Here is a 25,394-nt window from a genome sequence, read left to right as displayed (position 1 = left end):
TGACTGTGAACCTGCAACAATTCTTCTGCCTCTGCTTCCGGACACCATCCAGCTAAACATCCTCTTTCTTTTTCCCCCATTTCATGTGAGTGGGAGTGGTATGTGTGTAGAAGCAGATGCAAACACGTATATGTGGGTTCATATGTGGGTGAGCATGCACGTGGGTACACATGCATGAAGCGGCCCAACGTTGTTGTCAGGAATCATCCTTAGTCACTTCTCTACCTTGTGCACTGAGGCAAGAATTCTCAGGCAAACCCAGAGCTTCCCACTATGGCCAGTCTTGCTAGCCACTTGCTCTGTGTACCCTTTGTCTCTGCCTCCTGAGGTTGGAACTACCGGCAGCCGTCACGCCCACTGGCCTTACATGGATTCTGTACAGCCACACTCTGGTCCTTATGCCTGCGCAGCAGAGCTTAGCCCCTGAGCCAGCTCCCCAGCCCCTGAACTTTCCTCTAGCATTATCACTGAAGGATCAACAAAGGACATCACACAGCAACCTTTGGCCACATGAGTGCACCGGACATCGCCAAGGCACTCCAAACTATGTCCTAAAGACGAATCACTCAGCAAAGCCCAGGTCCTCAAGCTGGTGTTTCTTCAGACCTCTCTGCCTCCTTTCAACATAACTGAACCTCCCGACACTGAGCTTAAGCTGTGGCTCATCTTTTGGATTTCTATATATAAAATAAAACATCTAACAAAAATCTGTATCTCCAGTGTATAGAACAAAGGGAGGTTTCAAAGCCCATTAACTCATAGAGATGGTATGTTACTGGGAGAATATGGGCTGTATAATTAAAACAATTTAAATCCGATTACAAAGAGACAGTGGGCTTTAGTGCCTGCCACCATCTCACTAATGGAAAGAAAACCAATCTTACAGGGTTTTTTAATTTCTGTAAGATCATGAATTAGAACAGATTGTACCACAATCCATGTTTCTGATAAGATGAGGAAAGGCCACCCTTGAGGTGGAGGCTCTTTACAGAGCTCTGCTGGGTGTGCCTGGTGGCCAAGGCCCTGAAGTTAAAGGCCACATGACCCTAATGCGAGGGCAGCCTATGGAAATCCCATTCTCCAAGCTACCAATGCCTGGCTCCCACATCCTCTACTGAGTCACAGAGCCCTGCATCTGCTGGGGAAGAGCTGCCAAGGCAGGGAGAGTGACCAAACGACAGCTGATGGCCCAGACAGGGATATGAACCCTACCTTGTAGAGGAACAAAAAAGCACATTTCAGTGTGAAATGGGGGCACATCTGCGACTGTGATAAAGGAGAGCAGTGACAACCTCATTAGCCACACAGCTATAGGAAGCCAGGGAAAAATGCCATGTGACCAGCCCTACCCTCGGCATCCTGCCTCTCCAGCATGACAGGCAGCCACTGACTGGCTGGTCCTACCTACTGTCAGCAACCGCCAGGAAGCTGTTCATACAAAAGCCTGGCCATCCAGACCTGTCCCAGCAGGCTCTCCAGGTGAAGAAGCCTGGATTCTGAGCCTTGTCTAACTCCCTGAAGCTGAGGCATGAGCCTGCTGTGCCCACACGTGCCTGGCACGGTATCTGATGCAGGCCCAACTCCTCAGAGGCCTGTGGATAAGGGAGTGAATGGCCATATACAATGGATTACTCCCTCAGACTCTCAAAACGTTCTTCAAAGCAGACAGGAGAATTTCACTTCACAGATTTTGAACTCAGGCTCAGAATACGAGGGGACATGCAATGAATCATATAGCTGAAGAGGAAGAGGAGGGATTCCACACATCCAAACACTGGCTGGTGGCAAGGCTACCCATGAGCTTACACCAACCCAGCTCTGGGGGAGGATCAATGTGAGCAAGAGCCAGCTGCTGCCTCTGAGGTCCCAAGTCCAGGAATGCCATCTGACACCGAGGGGAAACGGAAGCAGAAGGCCCTCCTACCTAAATTAGCCTCTTTGGGTCCAGTAAAACTTGTAAGATATGATTTCCACATGCTGAAAAGCCCCTGTTCCGTCTGACCATCAGATCTTTCTTACAAGCCTGGCAGAATTCAGGTCTCCTGACTTCTGAGGCCCACATCGGCCCACTTGGCCCACTCTAACCTACCACTACGGTGCTGAGCTGCATATAGGCGGGTCCGGCCACACCTCACCTCTGTTCACCAAGGGCTTCCCCATCACACTAGGTGTGAGCCTGGCCAAGCTGCTACATAAAGCTGGAACCGCTGGGGAGGGCATCTCAAGCTACTGGCCTGCACCAAGTGGGCTAGTGAATACCGCCTCTTTCTTCACCCAGATGTTCAACCTGAGAGGCCCCATACGTGGCTTCCTGAATGGCCCCTATGGAAAAGGGCCCGAGTTGTCTATGACAGTGATCAGCTCAACCCATGCTTGGATTTCTCTCCCCCTGCTCACCCATTCCACAGAGCATGTGCCACAGGCCACTGTGAGTATACCAGAGCCTTGATCTCTGACTATGGTCTGCGTGGAGAAAGGCCCAGGCTGTGATGTCATATGCAATGCAGACTTCCTTGTTGGAAGCCAATACCATCCCCATAGTGCGGAGACTCTGAGAGCAGCCCAGTAGGACATACCAGGAGGGTGACCCTAAGGTAGAAAAGAGACAGGGTAAGGGGCTACCACACCTACTATTCAGACTTGGATAAATTTATTGCTCTAGGCCAGCTCTCAAAGCAGGGTAGCCAGATAGCATTGCCAGAACAGCCTGGCAGCCTAGTCCTCACTTCTCCTCCCTTCATGGGGACCAGGCAGCTGTAGCCATGGGAGGTAGGAGATAGACATCAGGGTGGGCACTGACCCTGCAGAAGGCCTGGAACCCAGCCCGTACTGAAGAGCTAACTCAGGGCCCCAGGCATTCTAAGCATTCTCCTACTGAGCCACATATCCAGCCCTCTTTATTTTTTAAAACAGTCTCACTAAGTCTCCCAGCTGACCTTGAACTTGGCAATGTTCAGCCTCAGCCTGAGGAGCCTCAGCCTCCCGAGGAGCTGGGGTTACTGGCCTGCTGGCCTCCTCTGGTGACACATGTCACTCTCTTGGCTGGCTTTGCTGCCTATGCCACATTCTGCTCTGTGGCTGTAGTGTACAGGGCAGACAGCCAGGACAACCTGGCCCTGGTCACTACTGGACATGCCGTGTCCCAGAGAGTGAGATCTGCATGCTGGAAGCTACCCTTTCAACACTCTTACTAGCCAGAGGAGACCCCACTTCTTTCTTGTCCATGCCCACCTACTTTCTGTGCTGATCAGATCTGTCATCCCCTGCAATAAGGCAGCCTGTCTGGGGGTGCAGTAGTTTATTGTCTCAGGGTCCTCAGCAGTCCTGGGAAGTGACCCCAGGATTAGCCCCAGGCAATGTCCTCAGGATCAAAAGGACAAGCTGAGGCTAGCCCAGGGCAAGGTCTAGGCTCCCCAGGCTCCTCTTTCTCCTTGGAATCTGCAGAGAGCTGCCAGGATGGGCCCATTCAGTAGAAGAGAGCAGAGATAGGAAAGAGTCACTCTGATGAGGAGGCTGAGATCAGGGCCAAAAACCAAAAGGTTGCAGCTGCAATATGAATGGAGAAAGAAGTATATGAAGCCAAGACCCAGTGCCCCGGCCTGAAAATGGGCTTCATGACACAAGGCAGGGCCCAGAAGATTGGAATTCTTAAAGGATCCCAGAGAGTAGCAAGCATTTGGCTCATCTGCTGTTAGAACTGGGGTTCCAAGAGAGTAGGTGGTCCCACCCACTCAGGGCCCTTCAGAATCGCGGCTCTTAGGTGGCCTTTCCCTCCCTAACCCTACACTTTCCTCCCTGCTCCTACTCTGACTCCATTGTTCAAATGACTGTACCCCCAATGCTCCCGTTGTTCACAATGCCTCCTGGCCCACACCCAAGCACCGTATCACTGCTCCAAAGGCCATCTTTTATCTGCCCACCTCCAGCCTCCAAGCGATTGTGTTTCCCAAACTGCCAGCCTTGCCTGGCCCAAAAGAAGGTTCATAGCAGCACATCTAGCTCCCCTAGAGCCCACTGAGAAGGATATCCTGCTGTTGGTGCAACACAGGTGCATTCTAGAACTCCTCACCTGTTCACCTTTACCTTGACACAGCCTCTGCCCAATGCCCACAGTCAGTGATGTAATGATACATACCACTCCAGGTGAGGCCACTGTTGATTGTAGGCCCACCAACACTTCTTTCCCTTGGATGCCCCACCCTGTTCTGCCGTATCCCTCTTATGCTCAGGGACTAGAGTGGTGCCCAAGTCTAACCAATAAGAAGAGCATTCATGACATGTCTCCAGCAATCATAAGACCCTGAGGAGGCTTACGGTAAATAATTCCACCCAGAATACCCTTCCTCTCATGAGGACAGACCAGCAGCCAGGATGATGTCTAGGATGAAAGCCCACCCACAGGACAGCAGAGGCAAGAGCCAGAATCCATTTAGCCCCGAAATTCTGTAGATCACAGCCTCTGGCCTCTTCAGACGCATAGCCTAAAAACATCCCTCTTTACCTAGCTAGACTGAGAGTATCCGACACCTGCAAAACAAAGATGACCAAGAGAGTGTTTTCAGACCCATGTCAGAGTTCACAGACTAAAGAGGGGAGTAGAGGAGGGTCCTCAGATGGGCTGCTCTGTCCTTCCAGAGAACACACATGTGGAACTTCCTCACAGGCCTCACACTCCTGGGCATCCAGCCAGGATGCCATGGCTTACTTTCCTGCCTCACAATCCTGATGGATCCTCAGCAGCATGCCAACCAATTAGTGTTTATGGGGCAATGACCCCTATACTCAGTCATTACTATGTTCCCAGCACATGCGCAGGCAGGCTCGGTAAGCTCACCAGGTCATACAAATGCACAAATCTGTGTGTTCAGGCCCATGTGTGTATGCATTAGAGGCACAGTCATATAACGACTCAACAGACACTTGGTCCATCTCTGCAGATGCCAGGCTGGCAGAGCTCTGTGAGTCCTGAGGCATCAAGTTCTTGCTGGTGCTTAAGGCACTCTGGAGGAGTTGACAGTCACTAGGTAAATATGACAGAGAGCATAGTATAGTGGCAGTGAGGCAGCCACAGCCCTAGCAAAGGAAAAGCACTGTCAATAAAGCCTCCTGAAAAGTGTTCTGGTTTGATTATAGAAGATATGAGGTCCAAGGTCCAGAGTATGTTGTTAGAGCCAGAGAACAGCAAGAAACAAGCTGGACATTCAACTAGGAATAGACCATTTGGCCTTGAATGCCAAGCACAGGTGCCATAATGAAAATACAGGAGCCACAAGGGCCTAGTCAGATATAGTTTCAGGAATATGCCTCAGAGTATGGGCATGACCAGGTCAACAGCATGTGTGTGGGACACAGGGTGTCCTAGGGAAGAGGACACACTGCCCCCAGAGCTCCTAAGAACACTTGATGGCGCCCATCAGTGGATGTCCAGCATATCACAGACCCCACCATCTTCTCTTTAATGGTGTAAGTATCCTTGCCAGGAGCTAAGCAGATAAGCACGTCAGACCGCAGCCACAGCTATGCTTAGGCAGGCTTCTCCTGGGGGAGTTTTGATCATGAACCACTCTGACACCTCTGCTCCTGTTTATGAGGAGATCCCAGCACCTGCCTTGCTAGAGGCTGAGGGGAGGCAGCACCAGCAGCTGACTTTGCCTTTGAATGGGAGCACAGCTCATCAGCTCCTGGAGTGCCCAGGGAGGGAGCCTCTGGTGGGAATCTTGTGGCCAGTGACCCACCATACTCCCAGCTGCCAAGCTGGCTGGACCCAGATGTGCTGTTGCTTTTCCCTCCCCCAGCTCAAGCTCTGCCTCCTATCCTAACCTAGAAGAGAAGTGGACAGGACAGTGTTGGCCACATTTCACACATGAAGGCTGAAGCTTCTTGGCTAAGCCCACCAAAAGATTACTAGGTTAGAGAGGAGAATGAAACCCACATTCTGGCACACAACCCTCTCTGTCTATACAAGATCAATGCAGTGTGAATTGTGTCCAGGCCAGGAACTTTCTCACTCTAGTCCATGAAGGTCAGAGACATCGCCATGGTGCTTTGTTCTTTCTGTGAGGCCTTGAGAAGGTCCCGGATTAGCAATCATCTGCTGCCAGGGCTAGGAAAGACAAAACCAGCTCCCACATTTTCTCTCCATTCCTCAGACATGTTAGGAAGGGCCTATACAAATGGAGCTTTGATGGCAGATGTCTGTAACAGCAAGCTTCCAGGCTGTACAACCCACCGGACCCCAAGTGTTTCTGAACATCAAGGCAGGACCACAAGCAGCAGCTCGCCAAGGATGCAGTGAGCATAGTCCCACATGTCTGTATGACCCGTCATCCATCCAGGGACCTTTGTTGAGAGCCTAACCAAGAGTCTTAGGAGACTTAGCAGTATTTCCTAAGAGATAGACACTTCTCTGGTACCCTGCAGAATTAAATTAATTGTTTAACTCAGGTGGAAGAGCATGCAAAAGATGAAAAGAATGCTTTGACAGAAAATTCCTATACCACACTTGGAGTGAAAAGAAACCTCTTCAAAGAGATAAGAGTTGAGGCATAGCTAAAGTCTGATGAGGAGTCCATCATTCAAGAAACCCTTTACATAGTAGTCACTGCACGTGCAAAGATCCTATGGTAGATGCATGCTTGCTTGGCCCATTAGAAGGATAGGAAAAGGCCAATGTGGCCTTGGTCAAGAGGTGTGACAAAGAAGAAGAAGGTAGCAAGGCCAGCCTTGGCCAGGGTATTTAAGGACTTACTAGCCCTAGTTAGGGGTCTGTATTTTATTATTATTGCAGTGAGAAATCATTTAAAAGTTTCAGCAGGAGAGGAGATTACACTGATTTTTTTTTCCAGAAAGTCTAGTTGTGGCATAGGCAGTGGGCTGCCAGGAAGGACAGATAGAGAGAGAGAGAGAGCACTACAGAAATGACCTCAGGAATCCAGACTAGGTCTGGAGAGGTGGGATGAAAACAGGAGACTAGGGCAATGGCAGGGACTGGAGAGAGACATGAGCAGGGGATGCTAAGCAAGGAATAGCAGAGCTGCGTAGGCCAGGCCAGCGGTTCCCCCCTTTTCCTAAGCAAGCCTTTGCTCTTTGGGCAATGTCCTGCGCTGCCTGGAGTTGTCCTGAGACACTCACTGTACATGCAGCTCTGGATGCAATATGTAAATAGACACCTCCACCCTTCCACAGCACTCAGCAAGAGCCTGTGGTGGAGCAACTGCTGCCTAGCTGCCTCAGTTACTTTCCTATCGATGTAATAAAACACCATAACCAAGGCAACTTAGACAAGAAAGCATTTAATTTGGGGCTTATAGTCCCAGAGGTTAGATTCCATGACAGTCATGGCAGGGAGGTATGGCACTAGAGCCATACTTGAGAGCTTACATCTTGATCCAAAATCAGGAGACAGAGAAAGCTCACTAGAACCGGCAAAAGCTTTTGAAATCTCAAAGCCCATTCCCAGTGTCACACCTCCTCCAACAAGACCACACCCCCTAATCCTTCCCAAACAGTTCCACTAGCTGGGGACCAAGTAATCAAACATATGAGCCTATGGGAGCCATTCTCATTCAAACCACTACACTAGTCCACTGCCCACTACATCCCTTTTTTGGTAAGATTTTGGATAGGCTCTAAGTGCTACCTAGAAACGTCAATGAGGGTCTGCAGTCCAGGAAAAGTGATTGAAGCCCCAGGCCCTGCAGAATCACACCCTGTGATTCCATGTGTGTCTCATACAGAACAGAAGCAGCAGAGACCCCTACCCTGCAGTGTGACTTGGCTTTTGGTATATTCCCAACTCTTACCGGTCAACCTTGTGTTCTGTGGGTGCTGTGGTCAGTGGCTCAGTGTCAAACCACAGAAGCAGGGCCTAGACACAGCCTGCTGAGCATTTCCATTTCCTTGGCCAGTGAAGGCAACAGAGGGTCCCTTGAGGGCTAGCTTGAGGTTGGGAAGGAAGGAAAACCAATGCTCTGGAAGGTAAGAATGGGGTTAGCCAAGGTTGAAACTAATTGGGCCCTAGAGTAGTGAGTGGACAGTCCACACTTAGTGATAAGTGACCAACTGCAAACACCCCAAATGAAAGTGTCCAGTGTATCTCCCTTCCTGTGGAAAGGTCCCAAGGCGTGAAAACTTAGAGATACCACAGCCACAGCACAGCAAGAGATGACAACAGGAATGGTCATGCTTCATCAGTGTCAGTTGAGTATACAAAAAACAGGAGTCATCCCATCGCTCTCCTGTGGTCAGATGACATCAGGAGGACGATACATGGCTAGTCTTTCCTCGGTGACAGGAACAGACTAGATCTCTGTGGTTAGTTCTTCATTTGGTTACTAAGACAACCTACTAACAAAGGTACCTCTATCCCCATTTCTCAGGAAAAAAGCTGAGGCTTTTTAAGTCCCTTGACAAGGCACATCAGGACCACTATGTACTAAGAGGGACAGTGACAAGTAAGTATGTCAGCAAAAGATATGCACATAATACGAGCTAGAAACCCTGCAAGAATCGTAGTAACGGTCTTTAGAAAGGCTGTGCTAAGGAAACAACCTCAGCACAACCTTGGGTCAGAAATGTGCATCACCTAACCCTAAGGGACACAGATCACCCATTCTGCACCAAACAGCTCATTTGAGAGGTTCAGGCACCAAGGCCATGGGAGGGCAGGGATGGATGTTACTGCTATCACAAAATGCAACAGGCTATATGTCTTAAGCAGCACAAATGTTCCCTCGCAACTCAAGAGGCTTAAAGCCCAAGATCAAGGTGTCAACATAATGGGTTCTGAAAGCGCCCTTCTCCTGGCTAGTCAACAGGCAACTCCTACTGTATTCTTACAAAAGAGAAAGACTCTAGTGTCTCTTCATTCAAGGCACCATTGAGACATACCAGGCCCAGGGCCCAGGCCTGGTCTCTAAGAGTTTTCAGTCCAGAGCTCAGAGAGGCATCAGCATATAGCCTTTTCCAGCTAGATGAAATAAAGTGTGTGGTCCCAATCCGGTAAGATCCCAAGGATCACCCTTTGCAATGAGCAGGAGGCCATCACAGAAAGCTGAGAACAGAAGACAGGCCAGGGAGAGGGATCCTTCTTCCCAGATGCTGAATGTGAGGCCTAGAGAGGGCAGTGACCTTTCCAAGAACAGGAAGCCAACTGGTCTGAGTTCATGTTTCGGCCTTTAATTGCTGTGACAAACACTTGCCATAAATAAGATGAGGGAAGAAAGATTTTCTTCAGGTCATTATTTCAGAGGTTTCAGTCCATGGTCACTTGGCTGTTTCTCCCAGGGTAAGGAAGATCATCCTGGAAGGCACTGTGTAGAATATCTAAGTGGCTCATCTCAAGGCAGGCAGGAAGCAGAGAAAGAGACTCCGGATGAACTATGCTCTCCAGGGCACATGGGCAATGACCTATCTCATCCAACTCAGTCTCATCCACCTCTCACCACCTCCCACGAGCACCATGCTAAACTGGCTCCACCCACACTTTAGGATCACAGCTCTCAGGATTCAGTCACTTCCCAAAAGACTACACACTGACAACCAAGCCCCATATATGGGGTGGGAGTGTACTTTTCAGATACAACACATAATATTCAAGATTCAAATCCAGACCTACTTCCAATCACCACACAGAGCAAGGTGTTATCTGTCTACAAGCTGGCTCCTACGGGGATGAGACAGCCAGGCCCATACCAGCCACTCTGCTCTCTGGACAAACATGGCTGCAGCAAGATTGAAACACCATGCAATGACAGGCCATAGCGCCCAGAGCCCAGGCCTGCACAGATAGGAGCCTCCAATAGGAGCCATGCTGTCAGCACTAACCTCCTTCCCTATTCTCCTGGGACACCCAAGGAGGCTGAAGTTCAAACTTCAAGATGCAGGCCTCAGCCACCAGATATGAAGCAGGGGCACCAGCCCACAGGGACAGTACTGAGTAAGACCTAGAGCTGCCTTAGGGACCACTAACTGTAACACTGCCTTTCTCTAGCCAGCAGCTAGCCAGCACCTGGCCCCTAGCTAAGGCTTTTGGTGCATTTCCTAAACACCCTACAGCTGGCCTCTGCATCATCCCCTCGTTGACAATGAAGAAAACTGAGGTAAACAGCCAGTTTCACAGCTGAGCCGCGATGGCAGCCTCAGCCCACCGGACAGCACATGAGACTCCTGCCGTGTCCCAGGCTACTATCTGTTCTCAGGTAAAGTAGAAGGGACAGGCAGAGCACAGCTGTGCACAGGTGCAGGCCATGTGGCCCTGCTGCTGCCTAGATGGGCTCTGGCAAAGACAATGTGAAGGCAGAAAACTGAAAAGGCAGGATTGGCCAGAGCCAGTGTCCTTAATGTAGCTAAAGACAAGAAGGCCAGCGGCAGGCAATCCTGGGCTTCCACTCCCTAGGAACCTAGCAGCCCACAAACAGGTAGAAAAGGGCCTGCTGATCATTCAGAGCCAGCAGCCTGGGCTTCAGGACACAGGGAGAGCCCTGGATCCTTCCACAGCCTCTGAGATGGGAAAGTGTGTAGAGATGGAAAAGGGAAAGCCCAGAGAATGGGACACTGACAAGCTGTCAGAGAGGCCGGCACCCCAGAGGAAGGGCTGTCACCAGCCAGCAGCACGTTAGCGTTGTTGTCAAATTGACAGAATCTAGAATCACTCAGGAGATGGGCCTGGGGCAAGCCTGTGAGGGGTTGAATTGGTTTTGCTAATTGATGTGGGGAAATCCCTTTTAGCTGTGGGTGGGAGTTGTGCTTAGGAGTGCGAGAGCTGGCTGAGTGTGAGAGCAGGCATGCATCCACTGCCCCCTCCCGCTGGCACATGCCATGTGACCAGCTCCCTCAAGCTCCTGACACTGTGACTTCACCACCACAGCAGACTGTGAACTGTGAGCCAGAACAATCTTTTCCCCCTTAAAACTGATTGTTTCAATATTACATCGCAACAGGGTTTGAAAAGGAGGCAGCCCAGAGAGATGAGGTCACAGGAAGTCCAGGAACAGGTGGTACTGCTGGTAGCCCCATTGGTGGCCACGCCTGGAGCACGACTGTTTGGGTTTTATTTTATTGATACATGGGCTCTGTAGTCGTTGTCTTCATATACACTGAGGAATGTTTAAATATAGCTAATCACACAATGCATAACCCAAAAGCATTATTATGAGAACACTCATTACCTACCTTTGGCCTTTCCCAAGAACACAATGGGCCACCACTAACTACACTCCCCATCCTGTGTAGCAGATCTCTTGAACTCACTCCTCTTATTCAGCTGTAATTATGTCTCTTCCCGCCACCATCTCCCTGTCTCCTCCTACAGCCCAGCCTCTCATAGGCATGGCCGGAGGTATAAAATCCAGAAGAAGTCACATCCAAGTGTTGGATTAAATTGGACGAGAAGTGTTTGAGAAGCAGTCCAGATCCAACATTTCAACTTTGAAGTCAATGCTACTTTCTAGAGAACTGGGTGGCCAGCTTCGTTACTGTGACAAAAAGCCTGGCGTACCAGCTTGTAAGGACTCATAGGGGTTCACGAGGGCCTGCAGTTGGCCCTGTTGCTTTCTGGGCTGGGGTGACACAGTGCATCATGGTAGGAACACACGGTGGAGCTACACTGCTCACCTCCCGGCTGGGAAGTGGAAGGGAGAGAAAGAAAAGAGGAAGCAGTTTTCTCTTTGGGAGTACACTCTCGAGCACTGAAGATTTTCCGCTTGACCCCACTTCTTACAGACTCCCACAGGCCTCAAAAGCGCCAGGCAAACCATGACAGTGGTACATGACTACTCAGAAAAAAGACAACAGAGCTGAAGGAACAAGGTCTTGACTCCGCAACTACAAGATTTTTAACAGTCTCTCTCTCTCTGCCCTGCCTGGACCTACAGGACATGGCTGCAAGTACTGAGGGATGGTCATGAAGGCCTCAAGAAGATCCTGGAGCAATAGCCCCAGTGTCACTGTGGGAGTTGGAGGATATCCACATACACACAGACACACCAGTTCAGAGGCAGCATGGAGAACCTCACTAGACTCCTTCCACATCCTGCATAAGACACCCTCTGGCTGGCTATTCTGTAAGCCCCACGTGCCAATGTGGAGGGCAGAACAGGAAAAGATAGAAACCCCCAAAACACGAGGAAATGGATGGGGTGGGCACACAGCCTATAAAAATGAGAAAGGGTATGGGCTCACATGTATGCATTTTGCCGTTGAGTTCACATGTACGTTGGCACGTATGTGTGCGCCCATGCACTGAAGTGCTCCCAGTGATCACTGCAGAAGAAGCCTGGCGCCTGGAAGGAAAGTCTGTGGGGAATCCAGAGAGGGGATGACACGGTTCCTGGTACCCAGCCAGACTCTAACAAGGAATGGTGTGCACCTGCAGACTTGGCACACCCCTTCGGAGTTGAAGTATCACTGGCAACAGTGCTGAGAGGCCAGGAAAAGTGTCTCTTGCTCTAGGCCCAGGGAACAAAAGCAAGACTGACCACAGCGGGGACTTTAGGTAGACATAGGGAAGATGAGAGTCTGAGGCTGAGCCTTCCTGGGCAGAAGGAGAGGCTGGGACATGCGTGGCAGCCCACACTTAGGGTGTGGCTAGTCCAACAGAGGTTTCTGCTATGCACTTCCGTGTGCGCAGGCAGCCCTTGCGGCCCAGACGAGGAACCACATGCCATCCCAGAGCACAGGTGAGGATGTGGAGGCCCCACAGGCCTACAGCGTGATACCTGCAGAACATCTCTGTGGAATGAGAACCCAGCCATGCATCCCAAACTATCCCAGCCACTCTGGATGAGACTAGAGACATGCCGAGAAGTCAGCAAGCAGTGCGGAAGCCTAATGACCAGGAAAGGAAATAGAGGCCGTCAACATGCTCTGGACACAGTGGGCACACGGAGGCTGCATAATAGCGGCCCACAAAGTCACTCATGCCCTGGTCTCCAGAACTGGGACTATGCTGGCTATGTGGCACTGGAGAATAGAGGCTAATGATAGAATTGAGTTTTCAAGTCAGCTTACCTTAAAATAGCGATCTTACTCTTGATTATTAGAGTGAGCTGGGGTCAGATAATAGTATGGGAAAAGGACCCAGCTCACTGCTGTGAGTTTTGGAGAAGAATCATGGGACCCGGAGCTGAGGAAGAAGTAGCCTTGGGGAAGTCAAAAGGCAAGGACACAATTCTGTCCTAGGGCCACTATAAGGTACCATCCATGCCAACCCCTGTGCATAGCCTGCTGAGTCCACATCAGGCTTGGGACCTGCAGAGTTGTCAAACGATAAAGTATGCTGTTTTAACCAACTAAACTTGGGGTAAAATCTGTTTCTGTCCCAAGAGAAAACTGATACAGCTAAGTGATGCAATGGTGGCAGTGAGCCTAGAGAGGCCTTCTTGACGGTATGAATGTCACGCTCACTCGGAGCCCCTGGCAATGTCTCCAGTCTCTTGAGGAAGATGCCTTCAGGGATGTCAGACGTGGAAGTAAAAGAGGACCCTGTGGTCAGGGAAATAGATTCTCCAGCAGAACTCAGCACCAGTATGGCAAGTGAGGGACAAGGGGCCCACCAGGGAGATGAGGATGGTAAGCTTGCCAAGCCTTCAGAAGCAGCTATCTACAAGCTTCCTGTCTTGTTGTTTTTTAATATAACTTTTATTTATTACAATTTATTCACTTTGTATCCCAGCTGTAGCCTCACCCTTGTTCCCTCCCAATCCCACTCTCTCCCTCCCTCATCTCCTTCCATGCCCCTTCCCCAGTCCACTGATAGTGGAGGTCCTCCTCCCCTTCCATCTGACCCTAGCCTATCAGGTCTCATCAGGACTGTCTTTCATAGTCTTCCTCTGTGGCCTCATCAGGCTGCTCCCTCAGATGAGGAATGGATACAAAAATTGCGGTACATTTACAAAATGGAATACTACTCAGCAATTAAAAACAAGGAAATCATGAAATTTGCAGGCAAATGATGGGATCTAGAAAAGATCATCCTGAGAGAGGAATCCCAGAAGCAGAAAGACACACATGGTATATACCCATTTATAAGTGGATATTAGACATAATATAGGGTAATCATACTAAAATCTGTACACCTAAAGAAGCGAAGGAAGAAGGAGGACCCTGGGTAAGACGATCAATATTCATTCAGAAAGACAAATGGGATAGACATCAGAAGAAGATGAAAATAAGGAACAGGACAGGAGCCTACCACAGAGGGCCTCTAAAAGACTCTACCCAGCAGTGTATCAAGGCAGATGCTGAGGCTCATAGCCAAACTTTGAGAAAAGTGGAAAGAATGTTATGAAAGAAGGGGGAGATAGAAAGATCTGGAAGGGTCTGGAGCTCCACAAGGAGAGCAACAGAACAAAAAATCTGGGCCTAGGAGTCTTTTCTGAGACTGATATTCTAACCAAGGACCATTCAAGGAGATAACCTGGACCCCTGGCACAGAGTTAGCCCAAGGCAGCTCAGTCTCCAAATGGGCTCTCTAATAAGGGGAGCAGGGGCTGTCTCTGACATGTTTTTTTTTTTAATCACATTCAGTATTCTGTCAACATTAAACTATACTTGGAGAATTTTAGCTTTTTCGGGTTTTTATGTGGTGTTAAGTGCCGGGCTCAGGGCTTCACACATAGTGGGTGCGCACTCTGCCACACCCCCACTCTTTGCTTTTTCTCCCCACACACACACCTCATCTTTTCTGAAACAAGGTCTCATTTAGCCCAGGCGGGTATTGAACTCACTTTGTAGCTGAGCATAAGCTTGAACTTCTCCTCCTGCCCCTACCTACGAAGCGCCCACATTACAGGCGTACATCACCACACGCGGTTTGTGTGGTCTGAGGGATAAGCCCAGGCCTCCGTGCATGGGAGACAAGCACTTGACCAACTGAGCTCCATCCCCAACCCCTCTTACCTCATCTTTTTAAAATGCTCCTGTGCTTTCTGGTAACCAAAGAATACTGTCTCATGTACCTTCCTCTGCCTTTTCCTTGAGCCGTTCTACTTTCTTGATGTGACAGACACAGCTACAGCATATCCAACAACTTGCATCTTTTGCTCACAGTAAAAGATAATTTCGTGAAAGGAGACTCATGTTCAGCCAGTTCTTTTATGCATTTACATAATCTTCTGCTTGAGCAGGCACTGAAAAACAGTATGACTTTTTCAACAAATTAGTATCTTTTCTCATATTTGTCTCGTAGAACATATTTGTCTCATTTTCATACTTGTTAATGCAAACTTTAACAATCAAAGATGCAACATTTCAGAACCTGAACTGTCCTGTTGCTATTGTTTTTGTCATTTTAGACCCTCAGAAAGTACATATTCTACATAGTATCCTAAAAGACAGTGTTTGTAAGGTGTTTGTACGACCAGCCTGAGAAAAATCACAGTTTTTAAGGCCAGCACGTTCAAGCAGAGTTTCTTGTTTTCTTCAGAAATACTTAAGTATGTATATCTTACCATAAATGATGCCATTTCTTTTTTAAAAAAAGAAAGAAGGAAGGAAGGAAGGAAACCCGTGTATATTGGAAAACACATGCAGGCCCTAGAAGCAATGTTTACAATTAGTTCATGGAGGTTTCAAAATAGAGCCAATCACATAGCGCATGGAACAGAATGAGAGCCCTCTTCGTTTATAAAATACAATGGGAGAAAAAAGACTAGAAGGAAATAATGCAGTAATGCAGCAGGATTCAGGGGGATTTTGTTCTGCTTCTTGCTGCTTTCCACACCTTCCACGTTTTATATAATGAGCATGCATTGGCCTCTTTCTTTCTTAACATTTTCAAAGTAACACGTGTTCATTGTAGCCATGCATTCCATTTATAATGGGGGGGAGTAAAAGCTGAAAATGAAAAGGTCATTTAGGGTCCTCTCTCAAGGAAGTCACTAGCTTAAGAAACTCTGTAGCTGAAAATATCAACAGCCTTAAGAGACGAGAAAAAGTCATAGCTGGGTCAGAGAATAAGGGGGAATTAGTGTTTGCCGAACACCAACCTCAGGCCTTATGCGGGCGATTTACACACGTCTCATCTCATTTAATCCTCCCAATAGTCCCAGGAGGCAGCTACTACAATTATTCCCTTTTAACAGATCTAGAAGCAGAAGCTCAGCACAAGGCCAAGACTCCCCCAGGTTATTCAGCAAGTGGGGCCGGCTCTCTGCTTGACTTCTTTGGACCCAGCAATCAGGCCCTCATCCCTGGGTCACGGTGCTGCCTCTCAAACTAAAACAAGGCATCACTCCAACCCAGACCCCTTGCTTGGGACACACTGGTCACTTGTCCTCTCTATGGTAAAGACTGAGTTCCAGGATGCCCTTGTTCTCCATCCCCCAAAATGTCCTCTGCAGTAAATATCCAAGCGCAGGAGAAAAGGCTGGGCTAGTCATCCAGTTAGAGCCAGCTACTGGGCAGACAAGCACCCCATAGAACACAGCCAAGAAAGGAGATCCAGTGAGCTGAATACTTTGCTCCACAAGCACAAAGCAAAGGGAAGGAGGCTGCTAAGCAATGCTCTGCTTTTCCAGGGCCTCCAGGGATAGCTCCTCCCTTCCCTTCTAGGCACCAGGAGCTGTGCAAAGTCATGGATGGATAACAAGGTGGATTCTAGCCCATGCCACTCCCAAGGCTGAAGTGCCAGCTCTAACCAGCACATACCAGACCAGCAACAGCACCGGGCCAGTGCTTCTTTTACCTAGAAACACCAACCCTCAGCATCTAATTCCTCATTCCAGTTGTGCAGAAATGCTCCCATACCCTCCAAAGATTGTCAACTTGCCATGCTTGGAGACTGGCACATTTTTCCAGTTACACAAATAAAGAAACTAACCACCATTAAAAAAAAGTTTTTTAACAGTCCTGGATTGAGCCACTATTGCCAGGACAAAGCTGCATTTAAGGCTTGAAGGCCAAATGGCACACAGCTATACGTCGTTTGTTGTTTAAGTTGTTCCTTGGTTGACAAGTTAAAAACCAGATATGAAAGCCAAGTGTGATGATGAAGTAAGGCCCATAATCCTAGCATTCGGGAGGCTAAAGCAAGAGAGTGGCCTAAGCTATAACCCTGCCTCAAAATGCCCCCAAAAGTTAAGTGTTACACTAAAGCACAGACCTGGGGCTTCTCTCTCTCCCTCTCTCTCTTTTTTTTTAAAGGTACCTCTCTAATACTAGGACTTTTCCCACCAAAAAGGCAGGAATCAACCAGGGCTGTGTGACAGCTGCTCCTTTTAACAGAGCTGCCTCCTCCAGAGACCCAGCTGCACATTTCATCTGTGTGTGCATCCTGCCTCAGGTTATAACCCTGTGTAAGATCGTCACCGTCAGTCCCTGGGGTACTTCTGGTGGAGATAGCTTTGCTTCATTCAGGAGCAAAATCAATGAGCAAAGGACACCTTACACTATGCAGAGAGTTGTCAGCGCCACAACCATAAGAGAGCCGAGCCAGTGTCATATGGGCGACAGGTGGAGGCCCCAAGGAACCATGATGAGAACAAGAAGAACAAAAACAAGCAGCCGTCTGGGGGCAGAGGGCATCTGGAGGCAGATGGTGGGATGTGGCCACACAAGAAGGACAGGTACTCCCCCATGACTCTATTTCCGAGGACGTAAGACATCAGACACCTGCCAATGCTGGAGGCAGCAGTTCCCAATATTTTATGTGAATGATACGAAAGTGCATCATATTTGTGCAGGTACCAGTGAAGGCCAGAAGGCGGTGTCGTACACTTCTGGAACTGAAGTTACAGGCAGCTATGAGACGCCGTATGGGTATCGGGAATCAAACGGGGGTCCTCCTCAAGAGTGGAAAGCGTCACTAACTACTGAGCCACCTCACCAGCCAAGGCAGTTCTCAAACAACACCAGCCTCACCCCATTTACCACCACCGCCATAAATCAGCACTTGGGACTGAAGTTTGGGGGCCGTTAAGACATCCTTCACCCTTTGAGCCTTACACCGGGCAGACATTCCCCAACGGCTGGCTGCCTTTCCATCCTTCGCTGTACCTAAAACCAGAAGGCCTTCACAGGCCCTCTGAGAAGCATGAAGATTGCAGTGCTGGCCATGACACCCATCACTGACTTGCCTCATCCTTACAGGTACACTGGTAGGCAGCATATAACCCAAAGCCACAGGTAGAAGACCCTAGGCCCAGCAAGCCCAGAAAGAAACTGGCCGCAGAGCTCCCAGTCAGCTCGCTTCCTCCCTGCCCCGTGGCCCTGGCACTTCTGAGAAGTCCCTAGATGCCATGCTTCCAGTTGTACCCCTGTATCCTTGGCACTCCAGCACTCTGGGGCACGAAGCACCACAATGGAGCCTTGCTTGTGGTAAACAAGATAAAGGGGAGGAGGAAAGGAACGTGGTTGAGCTGTCAGGGCCTTGACCAGGAATCAGCAACATGGGAGAGGGGACACCTCAAGAGTAGCCAGCCAAGTGGGAGTGCAGGGAACGCACAGGAGGAAAGGCGGGGAGAGCTGACACAGACATCTGCCAACGCTGAAAGCGGCAGGTCCCGTTATTTTACGGATATGTGTTTTGCTGCCTGCACTTATGTAAGTACAGTCCCCAGGCAGGCGCCATAGGAAGCCAGCAAAGGATGGTAGCCTCGGTGGCTGCCCACCTGTTGTCCCTGCATCTGCGAGCCCTAAGCGAGACAGCTGCCGGGGGAAAGACCGCGGCCCTGGCCGGCTAGAATTTTCCTTCCATTAGAGTCCAGCTAGTCTCTTTTCTTGAGCAAACAGCGCCCACCTCCGGTCCAGGCGACAACGCCTGCTAGGTTGTCCGCTCCCGGCACCAGCAAAGAAACCGGCTACTCCAAACACAGTGAAGAAAGGCAGAGAGAAGCCGAGGAGGACTCACGGGGCAGAAGCAGCAAGGACCCACCGGGTGTGCAACCGGGCACCAGTCAGGCTGCGCGACAGACGCGGCGCATAGAACGAGCCCCGAGCCCCGAGTCCCGAGCCCGAGCCCCGAGCCCTGAGCAGCAGGCCACAAGAGGCTTCTAGAGAGGTGCACGCGACAATGAGAACCCGACACGAAGACACACCCACCCACAAACACGCGAGAAACAAAGACCGCCCTGAGCCAAACGCCTGCTCCGCGGCATGGAGCGCAGAGGCGCGTTCACCTGGCCAGAAAGAAGCCGCGCGGTCCTGCCAGGAGACCCGCTGGCTGGCGGTGCACAGAGACTTTCCGCTTGCCCAGACAGGACCTAGCGAAAGCGGCCCTACCTTGCTAGGCCTGCCTGGGAGGGCAGGCCACCACGCCTGGCACAGCAGCCGACTGGGTGACTGCACAACCAACTGGGTAGCAACCCTCTGCCTGGACCCATCGCTGCGCGGCCTCACTGCCTGCAGCCCAGTGACTCATGCATGGGCTCCGTGGCACACTCACCTTCCTGCACAGCCTGGAACGGGTTATTGGCCTCGATGACCTTGATGGAGTAAGTGATCTTCTCACTCTGCAGGATGTCATCATTGAGGCTCAGGTCCGATACAGCCAGCTGGAACACCCTGTCGTCCTTGGCTGCGTTCTCCTCGAAGATGGCACCTGAGGAGGAAGAGGGGTCAAGACCAGACCTGGAGAGGAGATCTTCCCACCTTCACTGGGCCCCAGGGTCAGGTCACTGTCTGGACCACTAGATGCTAAGTGGGTTGAGCTAGGATTTTTGTTTTGGTTTTGTCCTTCTGTAGCCTTAGCTAGCCTTGAATTCACGGTGATTCCTCCTGCCTCAGCCTTCCCCAGACTGCAGGCATGAGCCAACAGCCTCAGTCCAGGACTCTGTGTTGACGGGGTAGTTGAAACCTCTCCCACCATAACCCAAACAGGATACGCTCCCCTCCCCACACGCACACGTACACAGCTGCCTGGAGGGACACATGCATATCCCACATGCTACCTTCAGGTCACGTGGGCTTCATAATCAAAGAGCCACAAGTCCCGGCTACGCCCCAAACAGAAGAAGGGAGAAGCTGAGGTGGCCTCCAGCTCAAAGGCCGGGTCCCATAAATCCCATCCCAGGAGCCAGAGCTAATTCTCCAAAAGGGTAATGTCCCCTATCCCAGTCCCTGGACGGAGCGGTGCCTCCCCTTTTCCTCTGCATTCCCTGCTCAACGCAGAAGTGAGACATCAGCCCACAGCTGGCTCTCCAAAACCAAGGCTTTTTCCCCCCTTTAGGCATAAGGCGTTCGTTCATAGCCAGCATCTTGTATGGCCAAGAGGCTGCAAGGTGCCTCTGCTCTTTGTCCCTCACTTCCTCTTCCTGTGTGTATGGAGGGGGTGGAGCTGTATCCTAAACCCCCAGACATTCAGGTTTAGCAAGGTTGGGAGTCCCAGAAGGGGCCACTCTTGAACGGCCAGCTCCCTCCTCCAGCACTCTGGCTGACCTGATGCTTTCGCGCGCTGCGCTGCTTCACTGACACTGCCCTGACAGCGGAGATCCGTCAGACCGCCGCTCCGGGGTCCTCACCCGCAGCCCCCTTGTCAAATGCCAAGGGTCGCCAAGGTCCTATTGCTTGGCCCTCTAACTGCCCTGGAGCTGAGAGCTAGGTAGGTAAAGGACTCCCGAATTTCTCCCTACACTGGAGCCGCAATGCTGACCGCGAGACCCAAGCCGGCTCCTGGGCGGGAAGCAGGTTTGGATCCCGGCCCGGCACCGGAGGGGAGCTGCAGCCCTTGGAGTCGGAGACTCGGTCCCTCGCCACCCCTTCTCCTGCCCAGCTGGTAACATCAGCCACGTTTTTTCACACATCCCAACCCCCAGTTTGTCAGTGTTTGCTGGTCTTTCCCAACTTCCGGAAAGGCGACTGCGGAGGGGCTCCCCCAAAGCGACCGCCGCCAGTCCCCCAACAGGGCCCAACTTCTCCAGATCCCAGCCCTCCTGCCCCGAACTCCCTACCACTGTCTTCCTCCATCACCCCTTCCTCTGCTTTTCACCTTCTTCCTCCCCATCCGCCTCTTCCTGCTCAGCGTCCCCAATCCCACTGCCCACGCTCCTTCCCTCCGCCCCTACCACCCAGACTGCACGCTGGCCCCAAGACTTGGACAGCCAGAAACTCCAGGACTGTCCAGGATCGGGCTGCAGTTGCCACAACCACATACACACCCACACCGAGAGCTACACAGACACACACCGGGGAACCGAGCGAGCGTCCGCTCTAACAGGCTGACAGGGCGCCACAGTCGCACTACCACACGCTCAGGCAGCCCCACACGCCCCAACGCCCTCTCGCAGTGCCACCAACACCATGCCAGGTGCATACAGGCTGGCACGCTGACAGCACCCAGCCACGGTCACGCACGGCTCCGCTTCGGCCTCTTTGATCTTGCCCCGCTAACTTAGCTAGCCCCCAGCCCAGTGCGCCCCGGGCCCCGGTGCTCAGGCGGTGCCGAAGGGCCCAGCCCGCCGACGGCTCGGCCAGGGGCACGCGAGCGTCTCCACGAGCGAGCGTCCATCCCCGGATCCCCCGCAGCCGCGGCCCTAAGTGTCGGCAGAGGCCGCGGGGCCCCGCGCACTGACAGGAGCCTCGGGGAGCAGCGAGGAGCCCGCAGGAGCGCCGAACGGCCGGGGCACGGCTCCTCCGCGGGGCGGCGCGGGCCTTCGGGGGAACACCACCTGCCGAGCCCCCTCGGCCCGGGGAGCCGCCAAGTTTGGACGCCTCGCATCAGCGGCTCTACTGGGGTCCCCCCCCGCCCCCGCGCCCAGCCTCGGCCCGTCCGCCCTCCGAGCTCACCGATGTGAATGATGGAGTCGGCCCGCACCGTAACGCACTGACAGATCCAGGGAAGAAGCCACAGCGTCAGCGCTTCCATGTCCCCCGGGCGCGCGGCTCATCCGCCCGGGCCCGGGGCGAGGCCGAGGGCAGCGCGGAGCGGGGAGGCGCCGGTCCCGGTGCAGTCCCGGGCCGCTCCCCGGGAGAGCCGAGCCCGCCCGTGCGTCTTCCCCCGCGCTCCCGCCCCTGCGCCCTGCGCCCGCCCCAGCCCAGCCCAGCCCAGCCCCGCGCGCCCGGGCTCCCGCGCCGGCTCTGGTTGCGGTTGCCGCGGCGCTCGCAGCCCCAGCCCAGGCCGGCGCGGCGGGGGCGGCCCGCGGCTGTGGCGGCGGCGCTCCCGGCGGCTCGAGCGGCTCTGGGGGCGGCAGAGGCGGCGGCGGCGGCGGCCCGGCCCGCGCGGCGGCTCCGGGCTGGCTGTGCGTCTGAGCCTGGGCGAGGAGCGAACTGCGGAGGACGCCCCCTCCCCTCCCCCTCCCCCTCGGCGGCGCTCCCCCTTCCCTCCCTCCCGCCTCCCTCCCCCTCCGCCCTCCTCTCCACCACGTGACTGCGGAGCCTCAGCCTCGCCGCGCGCCGCTCGCCCCGCTGGTGGCTCGGAGGGGGCGCCCGGCGCTCCGAGCTCCCGCCTAGGGGACGCCGCGAGGCCCGCACCGCGCTGGGGCCCCGGCCTGTCTGCGGCGCGCCGAGGCTTGGCCGCGGGGGCCTGGTCTCCCGGATCGCTGGAGAACGCGAGGAGACGCAGCCTCCGACCGCCCTCGGGAGGGGGGGCTCCGGGAGACTTCAGCCCAGACTCCGCAGCCCTGCCCGTGGCGTGGCCCGAACGGACCGCCGCTGTCGGAACCGGACCCGCGACTCGGGCAGTCTGCGGAGAGACCACAGGCCCGGGGCACCGAGCCAGGCACCGGGAGGCTAGCCGGCGGGCGGAAGGCTCGAACCCTGGCCGTCCCGGTGGACTTCGGCGGGCGTCCATCCCCCGCCTCCGGGGCGGTGCATTGCGCCCGGAGTCGGGCAGGAGGCTCAGACTCTGAAGCCCAATTCATGGCCGGAAACCGGCGCAGCCGTGACCGCGGTGCCTGGACGTGAGGAGCCTTCCAAGCGGCCGGCGCGCTCAGACAGCGACCTGCACGGAGCCTTCCGGCGCGAGCCCGGGCGGAGAGCCCGCTCCGAGCCGCAGGGGCAGAGTGGGGGGCCCCGCCGCCTCCGGGTGCCCTGCCTCTGGCCGACCCTCACCTCCCAAAGGGTGAAGCTGCTGAGGAATGGAGCCAGGGAGGGTTGTGGGGAGGACAGTCCGTGCCCACAGTCTTCTCCCCTGGGTCGTAGTTGGACGGGGCTCCATTTAACACACCCAAGATGTCAGGGGGACAGTTGGGCCCTCCGGGATTCTGATTCCCTCGGAAACTGGGTCCAGCTAAGCCTGGCAGAACTGGGCGCCAGGATGAGCACTGAGTTCGAGGGACCAAGATAGGCTCCGCTGCGGCCTTGCGTACCAGAACCGTGGGAAAGGCAGACACCCACATAGGTCATAAAAAGATGGGGAGAGGGCAACTGAGGAGCTCTGGGCCTGGGCCTGGGCCACGACCTAGCCTGAGGGAGAAAGGCAGCTATGGCTTCCGGGAGGAGATGATAGTGCCAAAGGCTACTAAAGGAGAAGCTTGCTGGCCTTCAGTGCTGCGAGTGAGCCAAGGCAGGAAGGGAAAAAACAGGACTGAGTGGGGAGCGTGCGTTTGTGTGAGTGTCGAGCTGCCAGCCAGTTAGTTGTTACTGGCAATTTCTGCTTTTAAAAGGTTGACGAAGAAGGTGTGCCTAGAGGCGGGGTGGGGAGGGGGACAGGGCTGGGGAGTTGGGGGGACTGGGAGCCCTTAGGCGATGTCTCAGCTGAGCGGAGAGGAAATGGGGCTGCCGGAACGGAACATGGAGGAGCACTGTTCTGTGATGAGGAAGCATGGATGGTGGCAAAGAAGAGAGAAATGTCCACAGCTGCAGGAGGGAGGCTGGGCTGCGGGACTAAGCGTGGTCCCACACAACTCACTTTCCCAAGAACACAAGCCTTAGGACGGTGCGGTGGGAGGGAGAAGGGAAGATGACTGATCCAAAATCCCCACGTCTCCGGTCTTGAGCCCTGCAAAGTGGCAGCTTTCCCTGGCTGAGAAGTTGCAGGGAAGCGAGGAATGGTCTTGTGAGTTTCCGTAGCCAACAGTTTTGTTCCGGTGGGGACTGAAGCGGAGGTGGAAAGATGGTCAGTGTGCTCCAGTCAGAGGTGAAGAGCCACCAGGTCAGGAACACCCCTGATCATCTTGTTCTGGTCACTGCCCTGTGTAAGCAAGGTGTGAATGGGCACACCCACTCGGAGGTTATCCTTGTGTGTTTTGCTAGGTAGGGGTAGAAAGCTAACTGTAAGGCCAGCCTCAAAGGCCCCTTCCAAACACGGAGAAGACAGCTCAACACACCTGTGCACACGCCATCAAATTGTAATCTGGATGATAGAGTCACCGTAGTTCGAGACCTGCAGGTCACATCTCAAGTTGGAGCCCCCCACCCCCCCCCCGAAAACTTTTGGCCTGGAGAAACCTCCCCTCCTGAGCTGGGCACCCCTTGCCTTCAAACTCTGGGGCTATGGAGTCATTCACCATCCCAGGGTGATCCACGGAAACTGGAGCCTCGGAGCTGATCCCCAGAACACACCACACAGCCAGGCCAAACTAGAAGGTCCTGCACACTCCTTCCCTGGCCATTAGGGGAAATCTGCACAACACTCACTTCTACAGAAGTCCAGAGATCACTAGAGACCAAAACAGCCCCATCTCTAGGACGGATGATTGTGAGCTTCTAAAATTAGGATTAGCAGCTCTCATGGGGCATGGAGCTGGTAGCCTTGCTCACCAAACCTTTGTTCTGGCTAACCTCAGCCCTGACAAGTCCTGGCCATCTCTGGAGCTGCGAAACTCCTTCCTCAAAATTAGCTTTCTTTTTTTTCTTCTTCTTATTTTATTCTTGTGTTTTTTTAATTGTTTTGTTTCGTTTTACTTTGTTTTTGAGACAAACCAAACATTTGCCTTCTGTGGGGAATTGACTTCATGGTAGAAACATGCTAAGTGTGTTGTGGTCACCCTTTAGTGTCTCCAATCTCTGCAGTCCTGGCTGTCCTGGGCCATGGTTTGTAGACCAGACAGGCCTCAGGATCACTTGCCCACCTCCGCCTCCCAAGTGCTGAGATTAAAGGCTGAACCACCTGGCCTGGCAAAATCAGGTTTGTTAAACTCGGGAAATGCAACACAAGTTCACCACCCTATAATACCCAGGTATGGAAGGCAAGCCACCAGTGCCTAGACCTCAGGATGCATGCCCATTGCAGAGACGGAAAGACTAATGCTCAAAGAAAGGATCTGCCCAAGATGTGGGTGAGTTGTTTGGAGAACCAGGGCTCCTCACTACACAAAGGTGTGTTTATAGAAACCAAGCGTGAGTCAATCAGTCCAATCCTTTAGTTGTAGCTCAGCCAACACCAGGAATTGCCTTTGTGATGGGGCTCTTCAGTTAAGCTGATTCTAACTACACTTATTTAGCACTCACCACACAAAGACCTGTGCTCAGCCCTTCCTTCCTCTAAGAGGTGGGGTTTTTACATGCAAGAAGAAGGTGGT

General features: G+C 52.8%; 1 protein-coding gene across 2 annotated transcripts in view; it reads right to left on the bottom strand.

Moving 5' to 3' along the window:
- The window catches only part of Grid1 (glutamate ionotropic receptor delta type subunit 1), a 734,712-nt gene extending 712,767 nt beyond the window's left edge, over positions 1 to 21,945 (bottom strand). For both annotated transcript variants that reach the window (XM_060390904.1, XM_060390905.1), the window contains exons 1-2: positions 21,721 to 21,945; positions 19,382 to 19,537 (exon numbers count right to left, since the gene is read on the bottom strand). In XM_060390904.1, coding sequence (XP_060246887.1) covers positions 19,382 to 19,537; positions 21,721 to 21,799 — 235 coding nt within the window. In that variant the 5' untranslated portion in view covers positions 21,800 to 21,945. The remainder of the gene's footprint in view (positions 1 to 19,381; positions 19,538 to 21,720) is intronic.
- Between the last annotated feature and the right edge of the window lie 3,449 nt (positions 21,946 to 25,394).

Source organism: Meriones unguiculatus, chromosome 9 (assembly GCF_030254825.1).
Source record: "Meriones unguiculatus strain TT.TT164.6M chromosome 9, Bangor_MerUng_6.1, whole genome shotgun sequence".
Lineage (NCBI taxonomy): Eukaryota > Metazoa > Chordata > Mammalia > Rodentia > Muridae > Meriones > Meriones unguiculatus.
The sequence above is the reverse complement of the archived record's forward strand: the minus strand, read 5'-3'. Positions and strand labels throughout refer to the sequence as shown.